The sequence below is a fragment of the Buteo buteo genome, chromosome Z, assembly GCF_964188355.1.
Source record: "Buteo buteo chromosome Z, bButBut1.hap1.1, whole genome shotgun sequence".
Classification (NCBI taxonomy): Eukaryota; Metazoa; Chordata; class Aves; order Accipitriformes; family Accipitridae; genus Buteo; species Buteo buteo.
This window is the reverse complement of record NC_134204.1, coordinates 19,500,062-19,524,935: the sequence shown is the minus strand read 5'-3', so window position 1 is coordinate 19,524,935 and position 24,874 is coordinate 19,500,062. Positions and strand designations below refer to the sequence as shown.

The window sequence follows — 24,874 nt, the reverse complement described above, 5'->3', positions numbered from 1 at the left end:
CTGCACATGTTCACTAGTTTCCAGTGAATCAGTAAACCAGGTTGAGGTGATGAGGACTTGACTGTAGAAATTTTGGGGTGGCTAGTTCAGATAGGGCACTCACAATTTTAACCCCCATATCATCCAACTCTGCTAAAAGTAAGTGAAGCTTTTGGAGATTCTGCCGTGGTATCTCTGCTTACATGATGGGAATGTACAATTAATGTATGGGAAAATTGAAGGGATGTGCAACTGGAAAGAAATACAGCTGAAGATAGTAGGTGACTTATTCTTTCATCCTAGCACACCAAGGGTTTAGTGCATGTATAGTATTCCTTTTCTTTTAACAACATAAATTTTTTAAAGTAATTTTGAAGTGTCTTTCTCAGCCCTTAAAAATGCTCTTTTTTTCCAAAAGTCAAATATTTCTTGTAGGAGGTTTAAATATTATGCCTTAAAATCTTTATATATATGTGCTGGTTTTGACTGGGATAGAGTTAATTTTTTCCGTAGTAGCTAGTATGGAGCTATGTTTTGGATTTGTGCCAGAAACTGTTGGTAATGCAGAGATGTTTTTGTTACTGCTGAGCAGTGCTTACACAGAGCCAAGGCCTTTTCTGCTCCTCACCCCACCCCACCAGCGAGGAGGCTGGGGGGGCACAAGGAGTTGGGGGGGGACACAGCCGGGACAGCTGACCCCAACTGACCCAAAGGATATTCCAGACCATAGGACATCATTCTCAGCATATAGAGCTGGGGGAAGAAGAAGGAAGGGGGGACATTCAGAGTGATGGTGTTTGTCTTCCCAAGTAACTGTTAGAGGTGATGGAGCCCTGCTCTCCTGGAGATGGCTGAACACCTGCCTGCCCATGGGAAGTGGGGAATGAATTCCTTGTTTTGCTTTGTTTGTGTGCGTGGCTTTTGCTTTACCTATTAAACTGTCTTCATCTCAACCCATGAGTTTTCTCAGTTTCTCACTCTTCTGATTCTCTCCCCTATCCCACTGCAGGGGAGTGAGCAAGCGGCTGTGTGGTGTTCAATTGCCAGCTGGGGTTAAGCCATGACAATATACATATATGTATATATTCTGAATGAGTTGGAGTGTTTTTCCTGCTCCCCATCCTTACCTGAGACATGTCTGGCTATATGCCAAGGCCCACCCTGGTCCTACAGTTTTCCGTCTGTCTCCTCTCTGTGCACAGACCTGCCTGCTGCTGCTTCTGTGTTAGCTTGCAGGGCTCAGGAGCAGCACGCTTTGTCAGCAGAAGAGGGGTCGGGCTCAGCCCAAAGCACAGTAGACACACCGAGGAGCATGAAAGGAACTGTAAATGATTCTCTACTTGCATCAGTTCTACTTGTGCAATGGTTGCTAGACATACTTCCCCCTGAAAATGCTGTCATCAGCGGTATTACCATGTGGCTAAAGAGTGTTAGTTTTTAAGGAGATTGATGGGATTTGTGGTGAGGCTATAGCCCACATGATGTGGACAGCTGACACCCCCATGCTAGCACTAACCTGGACAGGGAGTCCTGAGCTGTAGTGCCATGTTTCTCCTGTCTCTTTGTCTGTGAAAGTATTTTTAATAAGGGATGATTTTTTAACCTGAGCTAAATGGACAGCCTGGGCTTTCTGGACCTGAGCTGGCACACAGGGACAGTACTTCTGGCTCTAGAGTTAGCATGAGTGGGGCCAGCTCAGGTGTCTCCGATGTAACATACAGGTATAAGACCTTAGACTTACCCCCTGCATTCACAGCGCAGGGCTACTGAGATGTTGTCCTCTGGATGACAGGGTCCAGCCATTGTCTCCGGTAGTCAGCAAGACAGAGGTCAGCATCTCTTTCAAATAAGAGAAGGCGCACCCAATATTTTCAGAAATACTCTTACTCCCATGAAAAGCCAAATCTTGTAGCATTAGTCAGATGAAAAAGCACATTTTGATTCCTGGCTATGAACTAAGTAAGGAACACTAGACCTACCTCTCCTAGAGGGAATGTTGTCACCATGATGCTTCAGGGGTTTCCTTTCCTCTTTTCCAATGCTCAGGGCTGTAGCTGACTGGTTACTGAGTGACTGATGGGTGTTAACCTCTTTTCACTGCACCACAAGTATCAGATTGTGTAGAGAGATCTCAAATGCCCTGGATGCAGCAGAAACTATAAAAAGGCAACAAGTCCAAGGCATTTGTGGGCTGTCTACCCACAGGGATCACATGGAAATGTATGTTTGTTACCTTGCTTTTGGAGACTAGTGCTAATATTGAGAGATTTTCTTCTTCTATGAAAGCGTTTTTCACAGTGCTTAGATTCATGCATGAGATCATCTTTATTTGGAGGAGCAGTCTGATCAATTACAAAGGTAATCCTTCACTGATGGAAACTGAGAAGTGTCCATAACACTTGCTCTGCAGGGCTTGCAGAAGTATTTATTGCTTATTCTGGGCCAGGATTTTGTAGGCAGCCAATATCAGGGTTCTTAATTTAACCACATCAGCATGTCTTAAATCTGCCTTAAGCTGTAGCTCTTCTGAAATCCTTTGCTGTTGATAAATTTCTCATTCTGTTGTCCATGAGCAGCTTTCTCCTTGACATTCACATTCAGTTCTAATCAGATTATAAAAGTAAAACATCACATACAATATGTGAAAACAGCTCTTCCCAGACAATTTGGAAATGCTCTGCCAAGTACTTTGATGCTGTTCTGGTAAACACATAAAAATCATTCATCCAAGAACTTTCAACAAACTGCCACTAAAAAAGGAGAGAAGCACTTTCCTCTGCATCACTCTTGGTGCTAAAATGCAGAAAGGCAGTGGCAGGTCCCTACTCCAGCGTGGTCCCCTTTACACAAGCACTCAGGTGCTGGGCCAGGGCGAGTTCGCATTCACCAAGGAGCATGGACATAGGCTTTTGTAAAGCTCTGTGTACAAAAGAAGGTAAAATCCGCCTGGGTATGTCCCTGCCATGTTTGGGTCAGTATGTTCCAGTGGTTACTGACTGACGACATTGTGTGTAAGTATAGACCTGGGCACAAAGTGATGTGAAGAGACCTGAGATACAGAACAGCCAAATGCCAAATTCTCCATCCAGTTTTGTGAGGCAGGCCTGTGTACATAAGCAGGGCTGTGTGTAACCATGGTATTAACATATATAGAACAGATGATAAGATTTTGGCTGTCTGGTCTAATTCCTTGCCAAGTTTCCAGTAGTTTAATCATGATCTAATTTGAAATAATTAAATCAGTTCTGTTTTTTTAGAACTGCTTTTTCATCTCTAGGGCTATGCATACCATGACTACAATCATAGCTAGAATAATTTTTATAATAACCTATAATTTTAAGTGATCAAATTTACAAAATCCTCTGTAAACAAAAATCACCAAAGCAGATTAGTAACTGGTGATCCTGAACTCTATCCCAACAGTTGTGCCATAAGGTGATGTAGAAACCATGGGTCTAAACTTGTGAGCTTTTATAAAGCTGGCGTGCAAAGTTTAAATCCAGATCTGTACCTAGAATTCATTTTTTTAAATCTGTGTTACACCTTCCATCAGATTCCTGGCTGATGAAGCATCTTAACCTAAAAGTGTTGAAAATCTCGATCTGATTTTCTAGTGTGATCTTTTGTTATCTTAAACCAATCCACAAATTAAACACAGGCAATATGAGGGAAAAGTGTGGGTTGAGTGGAAATGTAGAGACACATGTTTTATATTTGGTTTGGTTTGTTAGAAAACATTAGGTTCTTGACTTCTGCTCTATTAAAAAAATAAAATAATGGCACATGATGGAAATTCACAATCCAAACCTTATTCTGCATTTCTTGTACAAATTCCTTGTGAGTTTTAGTACAAATAATAAATAAAATGTAAGAATTGAACTACACACTTTTGTAAAATCAGTTGCTTCAAATATCTTCAAGTCTAAACAACCATGACATAAATCTTTCTAATGAATGGACATGTGCAGACACAAAAGCTTGGGGCTTTCATTTTAAACAAAAGGAACTCTCTGGCTTCAGCTAGTGAGAGCCTGGGTTTTGTTCGTCAGATTTTTCTCATATTCTTAAAATTGTATTTGTATTCAGTTTCATCTGAATATGTTTTTGGTTTGTCCAAACAGCAGATGAGTATCATGAAGAGTCTGTATTTAACTTGGCACTTTCCATTCCACATTCCTTTACTATTCATAGCACAGCAGTCATACTCATCTTCAGTACACATAAAAGGAGGCAGTTCAACTTGCAGCTGCAGATCGCCTCAAATGTTTGAGTATTTACAAACTCACTTACAGCATTGGGGTTTTTTTATGTTGAGAAGACCAGATACTAGATATAGTGGGTGAATTTTTTTTTGTCTCTACAACTCTCATGAAATGAGAGGCAGTGGGACAGAAATTAAACCTGTGTCTGTAGTAAGGTACCCCTGTACTTAAAATTAGATTCATGTAGAGCCCATGTTCATACAGGAAGAGTAGGTCTATACATAGGCAGAAGAATTTGCTCTTGAAGACACAGTTGTGGGATCTCAGCCTAAACTGTCAAGCAACATAAAGAATAAAATATTCATCTGATTGAACAGGAAGACTACCTAAAATGTGTAAGAATGAAGGTATCTGTGCTAGAGCAATGCCTTTTTATTACTGGGGCTTCACAAGGAAGAATTTGATCCTTTTGACTATTTGTGAGCAATATATTTTTTCTTCAGTTGCTAGTAGATAGAAAAATATGTTAAAACCAATTTTCTAAATGTCTTTGAAAGTTTTCTTTCAAATTGATTTGTCTTTGACAGAAAGTATTATTTCTACTTACTGTACTTTCAAGCAAATATAGTCAGTGTTTATTATTTTTTCTTACAGATTCAAACATGCAACATACTTCTAAAAAGTAAGGTCTCAGGTTTGGGTTTTTTTTGTATACAAGCTTGGACTGTGGAAATAGGGTTTTTTTCCTTCATAGTATCCTTCAGTTTGTGTGCTTTTCCAAAGCCTAAGGAAGAAGAATTTAATCTCAAAAATTAGCAAACAGATTTTTTGGTACATAAATTAAATTTCTGTAAGACTCACAATCTATCTATTGCTTATGACTACATATGAAAAATGTATTAATTATGACTATGTATGAAAAATGCTTCTCTAATGATTATGACTATGTATGACAAATGCTTATTCCTTAGAAATACAACACCTCCTACTGAACTTATAAATGTGCTTTATTTTTGATATGTTATCAAATGGATTTTTTTTCTCTTGCTCTGACTAGCCTAAACTTTCTACTATTCAAAAATCCTGGCTTTCCAACACATATGTAGCTGGAGGCAAGCACTCTAACATTTCACAATAAACTCAGCATACTGAAAAATATATACAAAGATTTTCCTTTACTATAATATAAATACAGCCACATGCTTACTACACTCCACAGCATTGCTTGAATGGTATTGTTATATTGAGAATGATTTTATCTCACCAATAAACTATGGATAAGGTTCTAGTTCTTTCCCGGTGCTTTCTTCATTTCAACAACCAAAATGCCATCATGGCAGAAAAGCGCAGACAAGTCTTTGTTCTCCACTCCATGAGGTAATTTGTACTGCCTGGTAAAGCTTCTGGATACGAAACCGTGTTCATCCATCCTGGGTCCGTGCTGAGCTTTGATCAGGAGCCAGCCTTCAAAAGTCTGAATAATGATATCTTCGGGGCGGAACTGCACGACGTCCAGCAAGACCTGAAAGCGTGTGTTTTCCTCCTCCTGGCCACTCTTCCCGGCCCCAGACATACTTTCTGTGATACACCTTCTGTTGCTCAGTGCAGCCATAGAAGGGCCTGGCAAAGCGTATAAAGAGTGGTCCAGTTTGTGTGCTTCCAGCTCTTGGACAGCAAACAGCTCTTGATAGCGTACGGGAGTTTCCACCCAGTGTCTTATAACAGCTTCTGCCATTGCTGAAGCAGAAAGATAAGTTGCTGCTCAGGTCGCTTTGGGGAAGCTGCAGTCAGAGCAAACTCTTCCCAATCATATGCTTTACCCTCAGGCTAGTTTAGTGGTTGATGTCGCCTTTCACTTTTAGCACAGGCAGACCTTAACATTTAATAGGGCATGCTGTGCTCCAGTGCCAGGAGACTTGTTTCATCTTTTATCCACTAACAATAGAGCACTATTTATAGTTCTGGGGTCTTGAGTGGCTTCAACACATGCACAGTTTTCATGTATAAGTAGTAAAAGCAAAATTTTAATGCACCTCCGATTATTGCAATATTGTGCTGTTTGACATTGAGAATGTTTCTTTGATTTGAATGGAAGCTTAATAATTCTGTTTTTCCAAGGGATACAGGGCAATAGATGCAAACTCTGTACTTCTAACTGAAATTCAAAGTTACTGAGGGAAGGGATTTAATTAGCTTGACAGAAGAAATGAAGCAGATTTCAGATTAGGTAAACTGTAAAATTATCAAGTGCATTGGATGTTGTTGCAGAAGTTGTGCATGGGTGAAATACGGGCATGGTTAACCATGTCATTGGCGGGAGGAGGGAACTTGCCTGCCCAAAGAGGGGGTGCCTGAAGGGCTTAGTCTGCAGTCTTAGTGACCTACAAGCAGCAGCGTGTCAGGGAGTCAAGACTCAAGTGTGCAGGGAGAATTGCAGTGAAAGCTCATGTTTCACAGCTTCCAGGAGAGGGCAGTTACTTTTCCCCAGCAAAGCAGTAAAGACAGCTCCAAATCCTTAATGCTATCACATTGTCCCAGTAACCTTCATCTTCTGGAGCTTAACAGCTTTAATCTATGATACCATCTACTGCATATGTCTGGGGAGCAGGACTGATGACCTCAAAGGCTCTCTGGTGTAATCTTGCTACTCTGTGATCTCAGGGCAAATAATGCCTACAAGTGCTAATAGTTTGGTTAACAACATCTATGAGGAAAGTGCAGTGAAAAGGGAAAAGCACTTCCAAATTTTAGTATGTTTGCCAGAAAATCCCTCTAGCTGGGCTTGGTAACGTAAAGCAGAATGCACTATGGCAACTGAAGGTGAAAACTGTTTCTTTCCCTCCATTCCACTAATGCTAGAAATAATCAAACAAGAGACTTTTATCCCTTCTTATTTGGTTATTGTTGTTCAGAGCTCTGACTCTCTCTTGCCCTTAGATCTTCCATTAGCATGAAAATGGCAAGTCAGTTTATATGGGATCTTTGGTTGTTAATGGAGTCACAAAGAAAGAGGCAGCTGAATTTTGATAGCTATCAGAAATGAACTTCTGTATTGAGTCGATAGCAGAGCACAATTACTGGACACATCTATAATTAAAGTTCTAAGGTTGCTATTTGATTTTAGAGTCATGAAGGCTGCATCACAAGGTAAGGAGACTTTCAAAGGTAGCTGAAGGGTTCAAGATAACTTACACTAATGGCCAACCATTTAATTGAATATTGTGGGAAAGGAGAGTTATGCTACTTTATTTAACTATTGGCTCATCTCCTGTCAAACTGTCCTCCAGAAATCATTTAAAAATGCAATTCCAAATGTATGGCTTGCTAAAATAGTGATAAAAATAACCTGGAGCGTTGCCTGTTATCTGTTCAGCAGCTGTTTTCTGTTTTGCTAGCCAATGATTCATCTGATGAGGAAACTTTAACCCTGAAGTGAAGCAGTATGCCTGGTTGGTTGTGATAGTATGCTTTTAGAGATTGCTGAAAGTTATTACTGTCCCTACTGAATTCTGTGATGATAGCCTGACTTACTTTACTTCAATTTTGCACTTCGTTAATAAATGCACTGTGCAGGAATACCGCATTCTTTTATTTTTTATTTTATTTTAATTATTCCCATCTTCTCTGGGAAAAGGTAAACTTCCCTATACTTACACTTTAAATGAAAACAGAAGTCACCACGTCAGTGCAGCTCACTGTGGGACAGCTGCATCTATTCCCAGAAACAGTTGTGTTAGTCTTTCAAATGTCTATGTTAAGCATACTTGGAACTGTCTGTCCGGTCTAATTAGCACAAAAGATGCTTTGAATACCCTTTAAATTCATGTCATAAGCAAAGCTCTACAGAAGTTTATAGGATCCCTTTCTACTCTGCAGGACAAGGAATCGGGAAGATTTTGGTAAGGAAGCCGTGTAGCCTCTTTCTGCTCTCCCATCCTGCTCTCTCCTTGGACCCAGTCCCCTCTTCTCTCTGCCACCTAAAGGATCAGGAATTAGCACCATCTTTCCTGCATATGTCTTCGTTGCTGACACGGAGAATATGTCAATTGGAAAAAGAAACCACCTTTGAAATGCAAACATCCCAGCAACTTCAAATATATTTTTGGGCTTTCAAATTTAAATATGGATGTGGTGCTGCAATGCTGAGGAACTTTTGATGCTTATGGTGCTACACTCTTCAAATATCTATAGCACACTTCAGTCGAGAAATGCATTTTAGCAACAATTGATTACTGAGGCAATTTTAAACGTTCTGAGCAGATCCGGCAGGAGCAGGATCGATGTCCTTAATTGCCAGCTCAGTGCCTCGGGTTTTCTTTCCTGCTTTTTTTCTGTGCGTGTGTGTGTGAAGGCCTCGCCCCACGCTGCATGGTGGGCAGGAAACCACCAGTTGCCGTGGGAAGTATTGCAGAGCGGTTCTTTGCAAAACTGAAGCCAGGCAATTAGTTATGGTGGCCTTGCAGTCCTCAGCCCACGCTCTCTTTGGCTGACCGCACATATTTACGGTCTCCGTATCTCCCGCGGATTCCCGAAGGACAGGGATGGGATCCATTGGCAGCTTGGAACAGCTGGCGGGGAGAAACCGGGTGCCCGCGCAAAGGGGTCACCCCGCCATCTTGTGGTCACACCGCCATCTTGTGGTGAGACGGGAAAACAGCTGCGAGAAGGGAACCGCGCGGGGCCTGCTGCCTGCTGGTGCCAGGCATCACCATCAGCCTGCGAAATACTTGTGCGGGAAGGCAAATCAAAGGAAGAAACCCCCAGGATTTCAACATACAACGGGCTATTTTCAAGCTAATATAAGCTTATTTTTCGGTATTTTTTTTGGGGGGGGGGCGAGGCAGGATTAAGTATTTGATTCATGTTGAACTTGTGGAAAATACAGAAAGCAGGCATCCTGGTAAAGCTGTATTGTAAATTGCAAAAATGTAAGGTGCACAAACTCATGAGAATAACACATTTTTTGATGCATATCTTAAAGAAGTACAGGTGCATCCTGCTTGACACAACTTTAAAATAATAGATTGCCTTGTTGCAATTCTCTGCCTGCTTGATTCCCCAAGGAGAAGTGTTTCAACTACCATTGAAATTCAGTAACTGCTGAAAGGGCAAAAAAGTGAGACGGCTGGCAGGATGAAGCGAACAAGAACACTTCTAGCAAAAGCTAATAGGCTGAATTCAAATGAGAGCGTTGTAATTATCCAAATGAATTTAGGCAGAGCACTGCAATTACTTTTACCAAAGCACCCAAGGATGCCACTCATGATCTACTTCACATGTCATTCAAAAGAGATGCTGTCACTTCAGACTTGGCAATATGTGAAAAATGTAAGGAAGAGTAGGACTTCATGGATTTTACTGGTACTGGCTCTGTTATACCCACTATGGGAGTTTAAGCTTTGTGGTGATGCCGTGAAAAGCCGAAATCAGGACTCAATAGTCAGAAGACTATTAAGCAGGTATCCTTTATGGCAGTGCTGGGCACACAGGGCATTTCTCCTCCTATTGTGTGCACCTGGTCAGGCTAATTGCATAGTTTATATACAGTTCTATACATATTAATCTGATTTCCGGGAACTCATTATCATATGTAAATGTCCTTCGCGCGGGCATACTCGAGGTCTCTGGTGGTCTTCAGTAGTCTTCCTCACTTGTCCACTGTTTGACCCTTCCCGGATGATTCTGCGCAGTGCGATCTTCTGCATGTTTGATACATCTTATCCTAAAGAGTGCTCATTAGTGCTTCTATTATCTATGCTTACAGTTTGACATAATCCAGATGGATGCTTTAAAGGTAAATTATCGGAGAGAGCTAAAGTCCTAATCTTCTTCAGAAACTGCAAGGCCATCCAAAAGCAATTTCTCCTACATTTTGCAACATACAGAACTTTTATCTACCACCTGTTAGCAAATAATTGGGAAAGAAATAGCAAGGCCATTGTATTCAGAAAAACATCTTTGCATCAGTGGTTATACGGAAGAGCTAGATAGTAAAATAAAATGTATGTGAGAATGGAACATGGGGTGACACTTAGGGAAGCTGGATGGTAAAGAGCTATTTTCCACATGGTATTTAGCATATTTTTGTTGAGTGAGAAAATTATTGTCTCCTACTTGTGTCGCTTTTGAGTCCATTGCTACTTAGAGCTATAAGTTGTCCTTTTAGGTGGATTGTTAGATATGGATATATGTAAGCTCTGAAAGAGTAAAAAATGTAATCACAGCTACCGCAAGTGTCTAATCAGCAGATACCAGGTGTTCTGTTTTCAAGAAATATCAAAGGATTCGTTTTTATCAATGTCTCATTCCAATCACATGATATTTATATTGGTCAGTGAATGACAACATAACCCTTTCTGCAGCAAGACTTCATGCTGTGTTACAAAATTTCTTGCAAGTTGTAAAGGCTTTGCTGTTACACAGCCAGCTTAACTGAAGGAAAGCTTCAGTCCATGGGTCGCGTCCTTCAAAACCTGGAAAAGGCTGGATCTGCCCAACCTCTTGGAAAATCTCTCCAGGGTACTGATGCTTGCTTGTAACTGCAAACTCGATCTCCTGATTTTAGGGGCCTCTTAAGAAGCGGAAAACTAATCTCAGCTTTTGCTGACTATTTGCTCACTTGTTAGGAAACCATGTAAGAAATATAAGTAACCATGGAAAGGACTATCATTTGGGCATGTTACATCCACTATTACAAGAGGTTTTTTTGACATGTTGAGATGATAGAAGGGCAGATGAAGGATGAGGATGAGGATGAGGGATGACAGGACCACAGCAGCTGCTGTTGGAGCAACATCTTTACAGAACAGTGAAGGAATAAAAATGCAGCTTGTATAATAATGATTTTAAAACTGCAAGTTACTATGAAAGTTACTTTAAAGTGATGTCATGGAACTCTTTACAAGTATTTGCTTTGTTATTCACATGGCTTGTTTTCTAAAAATTTTCATGTCAGTTACTGGCAAATGCATCTATGCCTCACAAATTCTTGAGGAACTCCTATAGAAGGCAAACTGTAGTATATTATTTAGAGTGATAATAATCTGTTCACTTCTTGCACACAGAACAGTGGAGAGGAAATGAACAATTAAAAGAGAATAATGTGCCTAAGGGCTTGGAAGCTCTGTTTTGCCACTGAAAGGCAGGATCTAATGCACTCTTGCTGTAGAAACAGTCTTATTTTTCACCAGTAAAAAATTAACTAGTGTTCCAAGAAGAATGCCAGTTCTCAGGTTTCCTCCTCCTCTGCCTCACTGAAGTCTTGACTTGAGACTTGATAGGAATAACTCAAGGCAGTTGAGTGCAGTAGGACTGGTGTTTTTATTCTGGATGTGTTTAAACTTCATAGCAAGTGCTTACTTGCTTATGTAGGATGTGAAACTCCTATTCCATGGATCAGATCTTCAGGTTTGCATGTTTTGAGGTTGACCACTTTAGTAAAAATAATAGAAGTACTGAAAATCTCGCCTATGAAGTTCTGGGAGCAGGAATATTTCTGCTGTTTAAAATTAGGTACTCCCTAAGGCTTCTAGGGGTAACTGCTGGAAAATCTAGCATGTAAATTACACATAAAACATGCTAACCTGTAATTAGCACAAAACCCCCATGATCTCATTTTGTTTAGTTTTTCCTAAGAACAAAGTTAAGACTGAAGTTAAATAGCTAGAATGAATTGAAGACCTATGGTGTACTGATGCTCTGGATATGTTTGTCAAAATAATTACTTGCCAGAAAATAACTGAACTTACTAAATTAATTCTGAGATTTAAAATTTTCACTGTGTTGAAGTGTTGGAAGGGACTAAAGGTATAACTGAACAGACTTTGTTGCTCATATACCATGAAAATATTGTATTATGACATGAGTGCTAGAGTCAAAACTACATTATAGAACACATATTTCCGTGTACTTAGGAAATTTTAGAGCTGCAGGCAATACTTTCTGAGTATTTGCTAGCAATGAGATATCACTTGAATGGCCCTTGATATGAAGGTGGCTTGTGGCTTTAGCTGAAGTTTGCGACTTCGCCACTGAATGCTAAATGAAGCCACTGATTTAAGGCATCCTGCATTGCTGCATCCTGCATCCTTTGTGACTGTGTCTAGTAGGCAGAACTGGAATCAGTGAGATTCTTCTTTAACGTCAAGAATCCATGAACATTTCTCCAAATAACATGAAAGTCACTGTCATGGTTTAACCCCAGCCAGCAACTAAGCACCACTCAGCTGCTCACCACCACCCCCCCCCAAGTAGGATGGGGGAGAAAATTGGGAAAAGAAGTGAAACTCGTGGGTTGAGATAAGAACGATTTAATAGAACAGAAAAGAAGAAACTAAGAATGATAATGATACCACTAATAAAATGACAATAGCAATAATAAAAGGATTGGAATGTACAGATGATGCGCAGTGCAATTGCTCACCACCTGCCGATCGACATCCAGCTAGTCCCTGAGTGGTGATCCCCCACCCCCCAGTTTATACACTAGATGTGGTGTCACACAGTATGGAATACCCTGTTGAGCAGTTTGGGTCAGCTGCCCTGGCTCTGTCCTGTGCCAACTTCTTGTGCCCCTCCAGCTTTCTCGCTGGCTGGGCATGAGAAGCTGAAAAATCCTTGACTTTAGAGTAAACACTACTTAGCAACAACTGAAAACATCAGTGTTATCAACATTCTTTGCATACTGAACTCAAAGCATCGCACCATACCAGCTACTAGGAAGACAATTAACTCTATCCCAGCTGAAACCAGGACAGTCACCCACCACCATGCATCACCAAGGTGGGAAAGTTCCCTAGAGTCAAGCAAAGAATCCCTAATCACTCAGTCCAAACCTCGTTAAGACTGAGAGTCAACACATTGGTCTAGAAGGTGGTCAGCTACTGATTCCAGGATAGAAGCACCTCATCTGGAAAGTTCTTAAAGAGCAGCTGCTGTGATTTGTGAAGGATTTACAGGAAGTTTGCTATGGTTCGTGAACAATTCCTTTCTGGAGTGGCATAAATGTGCTGTTCAATGTCAAAGTACCTTGGGAATTAACTTTTACAATGAACATCTTTAACTGACAAGGAGCAGCTGGAGACTGAGTGGGTCAAGTAATGAGAGTGGAAGGCTTGCCCCAATATCTCAAGTTTACAGTGACTGATAGGGGATTGATAGTGACCTAGTGCTACTGTCCTCATATGCTGACTTAGTGGATAATGAGAAATTTGCTGGTAGCCATGTCTCCATTCTATGGGCCACCTATTTGTACCACAAAGCCAGTGTCTCACCCAGGTTTCCAGTCTTAGAAGGAAAGACAATAATTCATTGGCAAATATACAGCCTGCCCTTGCCTGTCCACATGGTGAAAGCCAACCAAAATCTGGCTCCTACATCAGAATTTTTTTTTTCCTTCAGTGTTGGAATTAGAACAATAATCTCATACTGTCTTAATTTCCTGACTTTGGCGATGCCAGAAAGGCTGCAGAGGTTGTAAAATCTGATGTTAGAAACCTTTTTTTTTTTGAGACAGAGTTTTCAGTTAAATCTGAGGACCGTAATCTTATATATAAACCACATAATCCTTTTATCTTCTTTGGAGTTGCACGTAGTGTCTATCAGTGCAGAATTTACATCCTTAATTTTAACATTATCATCCATACTAGTTCTGAAATGACATGTTATTTCATAGTACGGGTTCAGCTCAGAAGACAGCACTTGGCCAGACTTTTCTTTAAGATTACAGATTAAGTTTACTGTGAATCTGGATTTACAAGGCTTAGACAGTTATGATAACCCACAGACATGAGTAATGCGTGGTTTAATGAAGTGTTAGGCCTGAAATTTAAAACTTTTTTCTCTTTTCTCTTATTTGAGCTTCTGTTCATACATGTTGTATTTGAAGAATCTGAAAACATGTTTTCTGGCCTGCTTTGTGTGCTTGCCTATAGGCAAAGAATCCATGCCACATAGGAAAAAAATAATGGGAGACTTGCTTTTCTTCTTAAAAAAGTCATTGTATCATATAACATACTGGCAAAATCTCACTCAGTCTTCACCATATCTTCTAAGCAATGATCTCTGTACATGTAAACATTTATAACATAGGACCAGATACTGGGTTAGTATGTAAGGTAACACTTTCTTTCCATTACTACAATAATTTCCTCCCAACAAATATTTATCAATACAGCTATTTTTATAATAAAGTAGAGCAGAATTGCTGTGTGAAATCTATTGCTTGTCTGTTGTTCTACTGAAGGTCAGAAGATCCTTAATTAAACTTCATGTGCTAAGGTTTATGTTTAGATAGCATGTTGTGCAAGAAATAAAATATTTGTAGTGAGATCATGAGAAAGCAATGATGTTTATAGAGGCAGATTTATTTCCCATGTTATAGAAACTGTTTTATTTTCACAGTAAAAGCTCTTTTTTCCATATTAATCTTTGCTGTACCAAGAAGGTAAATTAGGTCTGTGCAGGCTAATAGGATAGTTCTGTAGTCATATTTGTAATACTGGACTTTTTAAAGTGATTACTTATTCTTGGAGAGAAGTTCTAAAAAATGATTCAGATCTTTACTGGGCATTTTAAGTGTGTTAGCTATTCCCTATAGATTGTAGTGTTCTTTGGGGCCAGTCAAAGCTACTTACAGATGGCCAAAGAGCACTTACTCTGTTATTTATAAAGAGAGGTGGGGCTTCTTTTTGCTAAGGCTGAACAAAGCCACAGGAAGATCATTCAGAAAAGTTAACCATAAGTAGAACCACAAACCACAGAGGGGGCTTTGACATGTAGTCAAAGGAGTTAGTGCTGTTGGCATTTTGTATCAATTCAAAATATATTCAGTTATATAGAAAATGACTGATGGATGGATAAAGAATTTAGAAGCAGAGAATGAGAGTGAAAGACAAAATGGATAGAGAGAAATGTTCTAAAACCAAGGAGATTTGATTACTAGTGTAATCGTTCTCATTCAGCAAAATATACTGAGCGATAGTAGCCAAAGGCAGCTGGATGTTGGAGAACGAGTGACTGTCTGTCCAGTTCGCCAACTCCCCACTCACACTGCTATTCCCATAGCATTCAGTGAGGATATCAGAGAAGTAAAGGCTGCAGGATTAAACCTTATTCTAGCAACAATCTCAGAGAGAAAGAACCACCAGACAGTTTCAGATGGACTCCACGCTGTCTCACTGCTATTCATTTTCTATCACTGCTGGAATTTTGCTGTGGAAACAAATAGAAAGGAAACAATAACAGGATTAAGAACAAGGACAGACTATTAAGTCACATACCAGTGGTTTACAGCCTATGACATTTTTTTCCACTGGTGCAATGTTAGATTTTTTGGGGCAATGGTTTTGCTTTTTTTATGTACAACATTTTAGGTTTAAGCACATGACCCAACTGAGGAGGCGATGCTTTCTAGTTCCTTTCTACTTTGATACAGTTTGTATGTTGTTTTGGATTTAGTTCTCCCACCTGAATCTGTGTATTTTGGAGAGATATCCCTTTTCTGCTCAGGAACAAGAATTAGGGCCTCAGTTGCCAAAACATATTTCATTCTTCCTGGGTACAGGGAGCCATAGAGAGCAGTTAGCCATCAGTGAGCAAACAACGGTAATGAACTCTTCTATGAACCGTAATTCTGGGAGGGCTAATGTGCATAGACTGCACAGCAATAGAGATTTGGGACCAACGTACAAACAAGTGGTAATTCTGTAATCCTGGGTTTAGTCTAGCACCGTAGAAAAGCAGCATCCTCTGAGGTTTGGTACTTAAATAGTGCAAGAGGACTCTGCTAATTTGAGAGATCAAACTCAGTTTCCTGTTCTTATTTCACTTGTTCCCAGAGTCAACAAAGCATTCTGACAATACTATAAAAAGACACTGGACTATTCTGCAAGCTGGAAAAGTGTTTTTTAGTTATTCTACTGCTGCAGTTCTACACTCCGATAATGTAAAAACTCGAAATTAATATTTCTTCTCAGTAGCTGTTCAATGTCTTTAATCTTTGAAGTCACTTTGCATGCTCTGATAATAATTTAATTTCCTGAGGTAAAATGTCCAGCACTATTGTCACATATTTTACGCTTACTTTCATCCATATCCAAGTGTGAAGTAAGAATTTAGATAGCTAGATAATGTGGTAACAAAAGATGCTTGCTACATACCAATTACATATCAAAAGCATGACCACGTGCAAAATTCAGCCCCATTTGAACATGGGCTTCCAAAAACCCATAGGTTCCAAAACCCCATAGGGGTTTCCAAAATGCAGTTGCTACAGTCACTTGTCTTCAAGAGCTTGTTAGCCTTAACGTCCACATCTCATAGGTGTGGGTGAGTTCATTGATGGTTATCTTTCTGCCTATAAATTTGCTGCCATAGGAGATGGGTGCATGTCACCTAAGCCTTTTGTACAAACTAATATGGAGCTAATTGCCTGCGTTTACAGAATGACTGGACTGCTCCCTTGTGATACCAGATACAACCCCCTGCAGATACCACCTGCAGATGTGGGGAGAAGGTCTAGCAGAAGTACCTGGCTCCACTAGCCCACGCTTTGTTCGACTACAGCAGGTCTGGACCTGGTCTGCAGCAGTGTTAGGCACTCAGAGCTGTACTTCCAGATCATACCAAAAATGATCTGGCTGGGATGCTACTTGATGCTAAATATTGCAGAATCCTGTCTGTCTTATACTAGGTACCCCAAATCAATAGATACTTTGAGCTTTAACTTTCTGTGCCTCATTCCTGCTTCTGAAAGAAAGCAGTAATAATATTCTCTCATCTTAAAGGACTGTTGTGAAAGTGAACTAATTAATATCTGTGAAGCACTTAGATAGTATCACAATGTGTGCCAAAGCAATGAATAATTCTGTCCTCAGACAGGATTTGACGAGTAGTGAGTAAATAATACATAGGGCCACACAGAGCAGTAATAACAGTAAAGAAAAAGGAAAATTGAATACTGACTAAGAGAGTAGTCAAGTGGAAAATAGACATTAGAGTTATATAATTGGACAGCACGTCATCATAGACAGGCAGATGCAGACCGGATTAAAGCTGCACAGGAAATCTGAAATCTAGCATATTCTTCCTAAGTACCTGATTTCAACAGTGGTTTTAATGTTGTGTTTTGAACATTTACTGTACTATAGCCACAATTGTTAGGTTTCTATTCCTCTCCTTGTTTCTCAGCATGGTACATAATTAGCTGTGAGTATGTGGGATATGTAGAAAGACAGAATCACATTTGGAAAATAATTCAGATAGTAATGTAAAGTTTTCTGAAATGAAGTTAGATCTGAGTGCACTGTGACTCCCATCTACTCCTCCTCCATGAGAATTACGAGTCAGCTAATGTAGTAAATTGAAACTTCTTGGCAGTTCCCTGTCTGGAGACCAAATCCATCAGATATGTTCTCCCCACTGTCCCAGCAGAGATAAATCAGAACTTCCAAACTGCAGCAAGAATGGTATCAGGAAAGGTAGGCAGCGCCTGGTAGGATCTAGGTTAAAATGCTTCTATTAGAACTTTATATCTATATCCCACCGAAATTACTGAGAATTTTACCAATATCCGTCTATATGCTGTAATATGTCTAAGAACTCTGAAAGCTGGATATCAAACAGGGAACATGTGAAAAACATTACTTTTGCCCAAGGCTCATTCAGTTCTGAGACAGTGCATTAATATGTATGCTGAACTGCTGAACAGGGTGAAAATGAATTAGTGATCAATACTAATTAGGATCATTTGCTCTAAACTGTACTGTGCTTTTTGCTTACAATATATACAGCTTTACTTGAAATATTCTCCCAATCTCTGGTTATTTTAGTACCACTAGTTACAATTTTTCATTTATTCAGAGTAACATTAATCTTTAGCCTTAATTCCCTCAGTAAGTATTAACAGTTACATGTTGATGAATTAACAGGTTCACCTTTCCTGTCTTCTTAAACCCTCCACATAGAAGCAACTGATTAAATTTCATGCTAGTTATATAGAAAGCTTTAGTTTATTATCTAGCCAGGACTACAAAAATCAGATATGATGCAAATCTATCTATCCTTCTTGCTGTAATAAAACAGAAAAAAATAGAACAGGTATTTGTCCTCACCCATTCTTCAAATGGGTTAAAGACAAGAACTTTATACTTTGGCTGCTGGCCTCTCCTTCAAGGGAAAAAAGAAAAACATGTTAGTGAGAGTCAAAGGACCCTGTAAAGCATGCTTTGGACTTGCTTCCATAGCTGAAATCTATACAGTTACTGCATAGAATACCTAACCCTTAATGAGGTTTTAAAAAACCTGACTATTGTGACCTATTTTCCTGATCTGAGATTCAGTTTGGCCGAGAGATCTGTCAACGTCTTTTAAATTGTGATTCCCTTCGTTTCTTCATGGGCCAGCTACTTGTGAGTTTTGCCATCCTCACGACTATGTGGAGGATGCTCAAAGGACAAATTCCTAATTCTTCAAGATGGACTCAGAATATTCACACCCTGGTCTTGCTTTCTCCCACCTTTGGAGGTGTAATTGCTTGTAAGATAGATGAAAGAAATGCACTGAAGTGGCTGAATTCACATGCTGTCTTTACACCCTCATCCCAAACCCACGTAGGAACAGTGGGAAAAGAGGGAAAGTGCTACTGGGAAGTTCCCACCCACACAGTAAATTGCCTGAGTGGAAATGCATTTCCAAGTGTGCATGTCCTCTGTCACATTTATTCCTATACCTTTGACTGTAATGCAGCTGAGCTTCTTGGCTGTGTAAGTCCGCTCCCTAGCACATCTATAGCGTTACTGGGTTTGTGCTGTTCAGACAATCATCACTAACTGGTTTTATTACTCACAAGATAGGTTTATATTCCAGCTGCCAAGACATCAGCAAGAAAGGATGGCTGGGCTTGTGGTTAGAGTACTGACTTGGGAGGTAAAAAATCCAATCTTGTTTCTTGGCTCTCCTGCAGGCTTTTCTCTGTGACTTCTGGCAAACAGTCTTTCTGTTCCACTTTCAAAGAGTGGGGAAAGAGATATCAGGATCTTAGCCCTATTTAGATTATCGAGCTTTAGATTATCTTCTAATGCATGTATGCAAAAAGTCTTATACAGAGACAAGATAACATATGAGGCCTTCAGAGGAAAAAGACAGAGCAAACAAGGAATGTAAGAATTGTAAGGTGTATCACTAGTGAAAAAGTTGAAATTGAGTTTAATATGAATACACCTTTAGTATTCCTGATGAAACCAAAGAACAGCTTGCTGGCTCAGGTATCAGAGGTGGATTTACTGGGAGGGATAAGGCCTCCCCCCTCCTCTATTATGGCACCAAGTATGTCACTTGCTTCACAGGATGTGATAGCTTAGCAGTGGATGACTGCATCCAATGCTACAGGCTGGGGCGTCATTATAATGCAACTGAAAATACTGGGTACAGCAAGTGGAGGGTAAGTATACGGAAAATAAGAAAGCATGTAGTAATCAAAGTTTGTCAAATGGATGCATATGCAATAGAAACAAAGATGTTTTCAGCAGATTTACCTTTTGCTGCTCTTGGTAAAGTAAAGGTAATTGTATTGCTGTCCTGTTTGGATGGCTGATGATCTTGCTTTTGTTTTATTCACCAGTAGAATATTAGTTTGCAAAGAACACAGGAAAGAGTGCCTGTTCTAGGCTTATCACACTATAGTACTATTAATGGATTTTGCCTACAAAGAGCTTTCACAGAATGAAGTTGCTTGAGTTCAATTTAAAATTAACAATTGTAGGCTCATGTTTCAGACCTGTCTTGGGCAAAGTTCATATTGACACTTGTTGTGGTTTAACCCCAGCCAGCAACTAAGCACCACGCAGCCGCTCACTCACCCCCCCCCCAACCCAGTGGGATGGGGGAGAAAATCAGGAAAAGAAGTAAAACTCCTGGGTTGAGATAAGAACGGTTTAATAGAACAGAAAAGAAGAAACTAATAATGATAATGACAGCACTAATAAAATGACAGCAGTAGTAATGAAAGGATTGAAATGTACAAATGATGCGCAGGGCAATTGCTCACCACCCGCCGACCGACACCCAGCCAGTCCCCTAGCGGCCAAATCACTGCCCCCCCCCTTCCCAGTTCCTAAACTAGATGGGACGTCACATGGTATGGAATACACTGTTGGCCAGTTTGGGTCAGGTGCCCTGGCTGGGCATGAGAAGCTGAAAAAATCCTTGACTATAGTCTAAACACTACTGAGCAACAACTGAAAACATCAGTGTGTTATCAACATTCTTCTCATACTGAACTCAAAACACAGCACTGTACCAGCTACTAGGAAGACAGTTAATTCTATCCCAGCTGAAACCAGGACAACACTGAATTTTCCCTGCATAAAGAGTGAAAAGGAGCAAAAGGACAAAAGGATTAAATATTTATTTTTATAATACCTGTACTGTAGAAAAAGCAAAAAAGATAAGCTTCAGAGACTTGTTGGACATTAATATGAAAAAAATGTTGCAGTGGTAATAAGTGAGATAAGTGGTTATATGTGCTAATGTGCTAAACTGCATATGTGAAAAATGTTGAGAATATTTGTGTATAATTGGAAGCACAAAAGCACAGCAGTGAATTTATTGATAGAGTTAAACTTTCTTTAAACTGCTTTAGAATGTCAGATGTTAGGTGTAGTCCTCTGCTTCCCTGTGTGGCTGAGATACAATAGTGTCAGAAGTAACAAAATCTCTTACAGTGTGTATTATATACGTTGTGCTCACTCTATAGATACTATAACTCACACTTCCACGGTAAATGCTAGTAAGATGGACAAGATTTTAAAAGTAAATCCCAGACATGAGAATCTCTGAGTACAGACTGAAAGAAAATTCAAAGTTATTTGTATGAAGTGTGCCCAGATATTACTATGAATGTGAGGATTACTGCTCAAGTAATAAAAAAGGAACTTTGGTTGTAGTTTCTGACAAAAACCCATATAAGTTGGATTTCAGATAAGCAAACCTAACCAAACCCCCATGTTAGCAAGTACTTCACCAACCAGACCTTACATCACTTTTTTGTTATGTCCCATTTTTTGTCTTTTTTTTAAGTCTGTGCTTTGTTGGCTGGTTTTCTGTCACAGGAGACACAAAGCTTTTCCTGTTCTACTCTAGTTGTTTCCATTGTACTGAAAGTGGGAGATGTTTAGAAGCCTTGTTTATCTCCCAAAACATCCTTGATGACTGTAAGAATTCCCTTGCTGGTGTGGTGTTTTGGGTTGTTTTGGGGGGTTTTGTTGTTGTTGTTGTTGTTTGTGAGTTTTTTTGTTTTGTTTGTTGTTGTTTTTTTAAAATCGAATCTGGAAATAAAAAGATCTTTAAAAGCTCATTCATTTATGAGTTCCTGAAAACTGGGGTTTGAAGCATAGATTCTCTCTTGGTTTACTCAGGCTCCTATTCATAAAGCAGACTGTAGGTACTAGAAAATCCCTAACTCCAGCTCATTAGTCAATAAGAAGTTACAGGAGTGCAGGACTTAATTCAAAGTTAAAGTCAATAGGTGTCAAATGGTAAAAAATTTACTCCCTTTTCAGATCATAATCTCTCCAAAGAGTCTGCATATAAACCAGGTTCCTTCCTTCCTTCTTGTAACTTTTCGGGTTGTCCTGATGTTTTTCTGGATGACATGCAAGGGAATAAGAAAAGCTGACTAGGAATAAACAATTTTCACACACATTGAAGTCAAAACTTATACAGTGCACTTCAGCAGGCAACGGGGGTGCTTTTTGTAGCATTAACTCCCTAGACAGAGATTTTCACATTCCCACCATAACCTAAAGAAATTTGTATTATATGATACTAGACATGGCAAAGATAACAAAATTTTATTAAAAATCTAGATTTATTATTTTAGTTATCTTCATGAAAACTTTACATATTTATATTTAAGGGTGAGTCTTGATACAGTAAAATAGCATTGAGAACAAGTGTTAGCAAAAGGCGTTCTTCATTTCAGTCTTTAATTGAAAAACAGGACAGCTGAGTGTGTATAATTAAGTACAACAATTTAAGTAGTATCTGGTTTAAATCCCATGATTTTCTCTCTTAACTATATACTTGCAGTTTCCTGTAAATAATAATGTGGAATAGTAGCTAGTCATTTATAGTTTGTATAAAATAAGAGGACTATAAAAGAAATGAGCATTTTGCCTATTCTTAGTTTGCAAGTACATTTTACTATAAAGTGTATGGAATTGGTCTCATTCCTGAGTCTCTGCAAGTCTTAATGCATATTTAATGGTGCAGACCTACTGCAGAAAGTCTGTCAAGAGGGGAGCCTTATCCTGACAGAAATCTGGTCACACGTTTCCCCATCCAGAGTACCTGTATTAAGCAGGTTAATACAGCCTGAAAAGTGAGAGGGAGTGGTAAGGAATGCTAAGAGATGTCCTAATTCAAGACAACTTGCTTGTGCCTGCAAACAGAACAGCTTTTTTAGAGTTCCTTGCTGATATTTAAAATCAGCTATTTGGCACGTCCATTGTGCCTTTGAATCCCTTTGGTTAGAAAATACTAAAGGAACTTTTTAATGTAGTAATACACTCTGTTTTTAAATACAGTGACTAATTGTAATTATCTCAGACAAAAGCAGTTAACATGGATCTGCCCTTGGCCGTAGTAAGGGCAAGTTCACATTTAATGTAATTGTCAATTAACATCTCTATTAGTACATTTTCCCAGTAAAAACAAGCCAATGACAGCACAGCCCACTCTGTTCATTCGAGACTGAATCCTTCCCTGCCAGTGACCATCTTCTGTTCTCCAGGGCAAAGCAGTTGTTTCTTTGTTAAATGGCAATAAGCCTTTGTCCATGCTTTTGTATGAACAAATTGTTATGTATGTTTCACACCCTTAAAAAGTCTAAATGTCATAGCTAACATACTAGGGACTTACAACAGGCTTTGCCTCTAGCTGTTTTCTACACCTAATTTTACACAGTGCACATAAGCAGAATTAAATTGTTTAAATAGCGTAATGCCGTACAGCTGGTTCAGTCAATAATGTCCTTAACTCTTGCTATACCATATTTCTCCCCAAAGGATTATACGTGTTTTACCCTAACTATTATTTTACCTTGTTTGGTAGGGAAGGAAAAATGTCTCAGAAATTTTATTCTGTGGGGAGCAATAAAGAAGAACATAAACAATGTATATATACTGTTATATGTTCTAGCAGCTGATGGAGGCATCTTAAAACTGCTCTGCAAATACCACCAGCACCCAAATAGCTCTGCAAAAAGTAGCGATGGCAATAAAGGCTCCCTCAACCTTCCTCCAAAGACCCAAGGGAAACCATTGGGTCTAACAAACCATTCAATTTTTACTCATGGAAATCAGCTGAAATCTGTGGAAGTTTTTCTCACCAATGCCAGTGGCAATAGGCAAGTTTAACTTGCAGGCACAGCCCAAGTAAACAGTATGTGACCTTGTTACCTGTTTTGCAAGACCTAGCTGGGGTTGAAGCTGGAGTGTGTGAAGTGTGGTCTGCTAGTGTGAAATCTGGCAACAACCTGTCTACTTATTTTTGGCTGTCCCTTCCCTGCTCCATCCGTGCCGAGTCAGGTGAATGCTTCGTCTAGGGAGGGTGGGAGCTGACTGTGATTCAGGGGAGGAAAAGGAAGGAAGAAGTGGCCTCTAGGTTTTAAGATGGGAGTGGACTGGGGGGGGGGGGGGGGGAGAGGCTACTGGGAGGTAGGAAAGGCAGAAGGATGTGTCCTGGATCCTGTCACCTGAAGGCATGAGGGCTAGTGAGTGTGCAGAGAGACTCCCCAAAGCCCCAGAACTTCCCTCATCCTTCTTCTTCCTTTTTCTATAATCCTGCTCCTTTCCACAGATCCCCTTCCCACTGAAACCCCCTAAACTCACTCCCCATTCCTCTTTCCCTGCTTTCAACCAGTTCAAGTGAACAACCCCCTCAAATACACTTGCTGAGCCCTGCCACTTCTCTTCTCCACCACAGCAGAACCTGATACTGATTTTTTCCATTTATTACAGATCCATATCAAGCTTCTGAGACTTCATAAAAAGCTCTCTCTGAGGTATAGGCTTTTCTGCTTTTCCTGAGACAGAGGGTCCAGCCTTCTGAAGACATGTTCTCATTACTGCTATAATACAGAAAGATTAAGCTGAAGATGCAAATACTGGATGCAAATACTGTTTATGTTTTTAAGTAGCTTTCTGCATGTGATTTCAGAATGGGCAACCATTCTCATTATGAAGATCATCCATTTTGCATGGGGATCCTTTCTCATTTCCACTCGCACTATCAGAACAGTTTCTTAAAAATCTGTGATAATAAAAATACAGTGACACTTTGACCTGTGGATTTCCAAGAGCAAGTTCAATTAAGAAAAAACTTAAAATTAAGAAGACCCTACTTAATATTCTGCTTCTGTAAACATTTGAAATAAGGTCTTTTGAACTTCTTGCACATTAAAGCACATACTCAAGCAGCTGTTGAATAGTTTTATAAGGTGCTATGTTTAACAGCCTGCTACATTCAACCTTAGTCACTCATCATAACCTTAGAAAAGACAATATGTAAACTTGTTTTGACATAAACTATCCTACCTTTCCCACATAAGTGGGCCCAGTACTGAAATCACTTTTTATGAATTACAGCATTTGTAGAGTAGCCAGCAGTCAACCAAACCACTTTGCAGAGAAAGC

At 39.7% G+C, this 24,874-nt stretch overlaps 1 protein-coding gene across 1 annotated transcript; it reads right to left on the bottom strand.

Moving 5' to 3' along the window:
• Positions 1-4,788: 4,788 nt before the first annotated feature.
• Positions 4,789-6,103, bottom strand: HSPB3 (heat shock protein family B (small) member 3). The gene has a single exon (XM_075020234.1). It carries the CDS (start codon positions 5,914-5,916, stop codon positions 5,467-5,469), a length of 450 nt encoding a protein of 149 aa, XP_074876335.1. The 5' UTR covers positions 5,917-6,103; the 3' UTR covers positions 4,789-5,466.
• Between the last annotated feature and the right edge of the window lie 18,771 nt (positions 6,104-24,874).

What these genes read in the sequence shown, in the direction of transcription:
- HSPB3 (XM_075020234.1), bottom strand. Translation starts at nt 5,916, where the DNA reads ATGGCAGAAGCTGTTATAAGACACTGGGTGGAAACTCCCGTACGCTAT.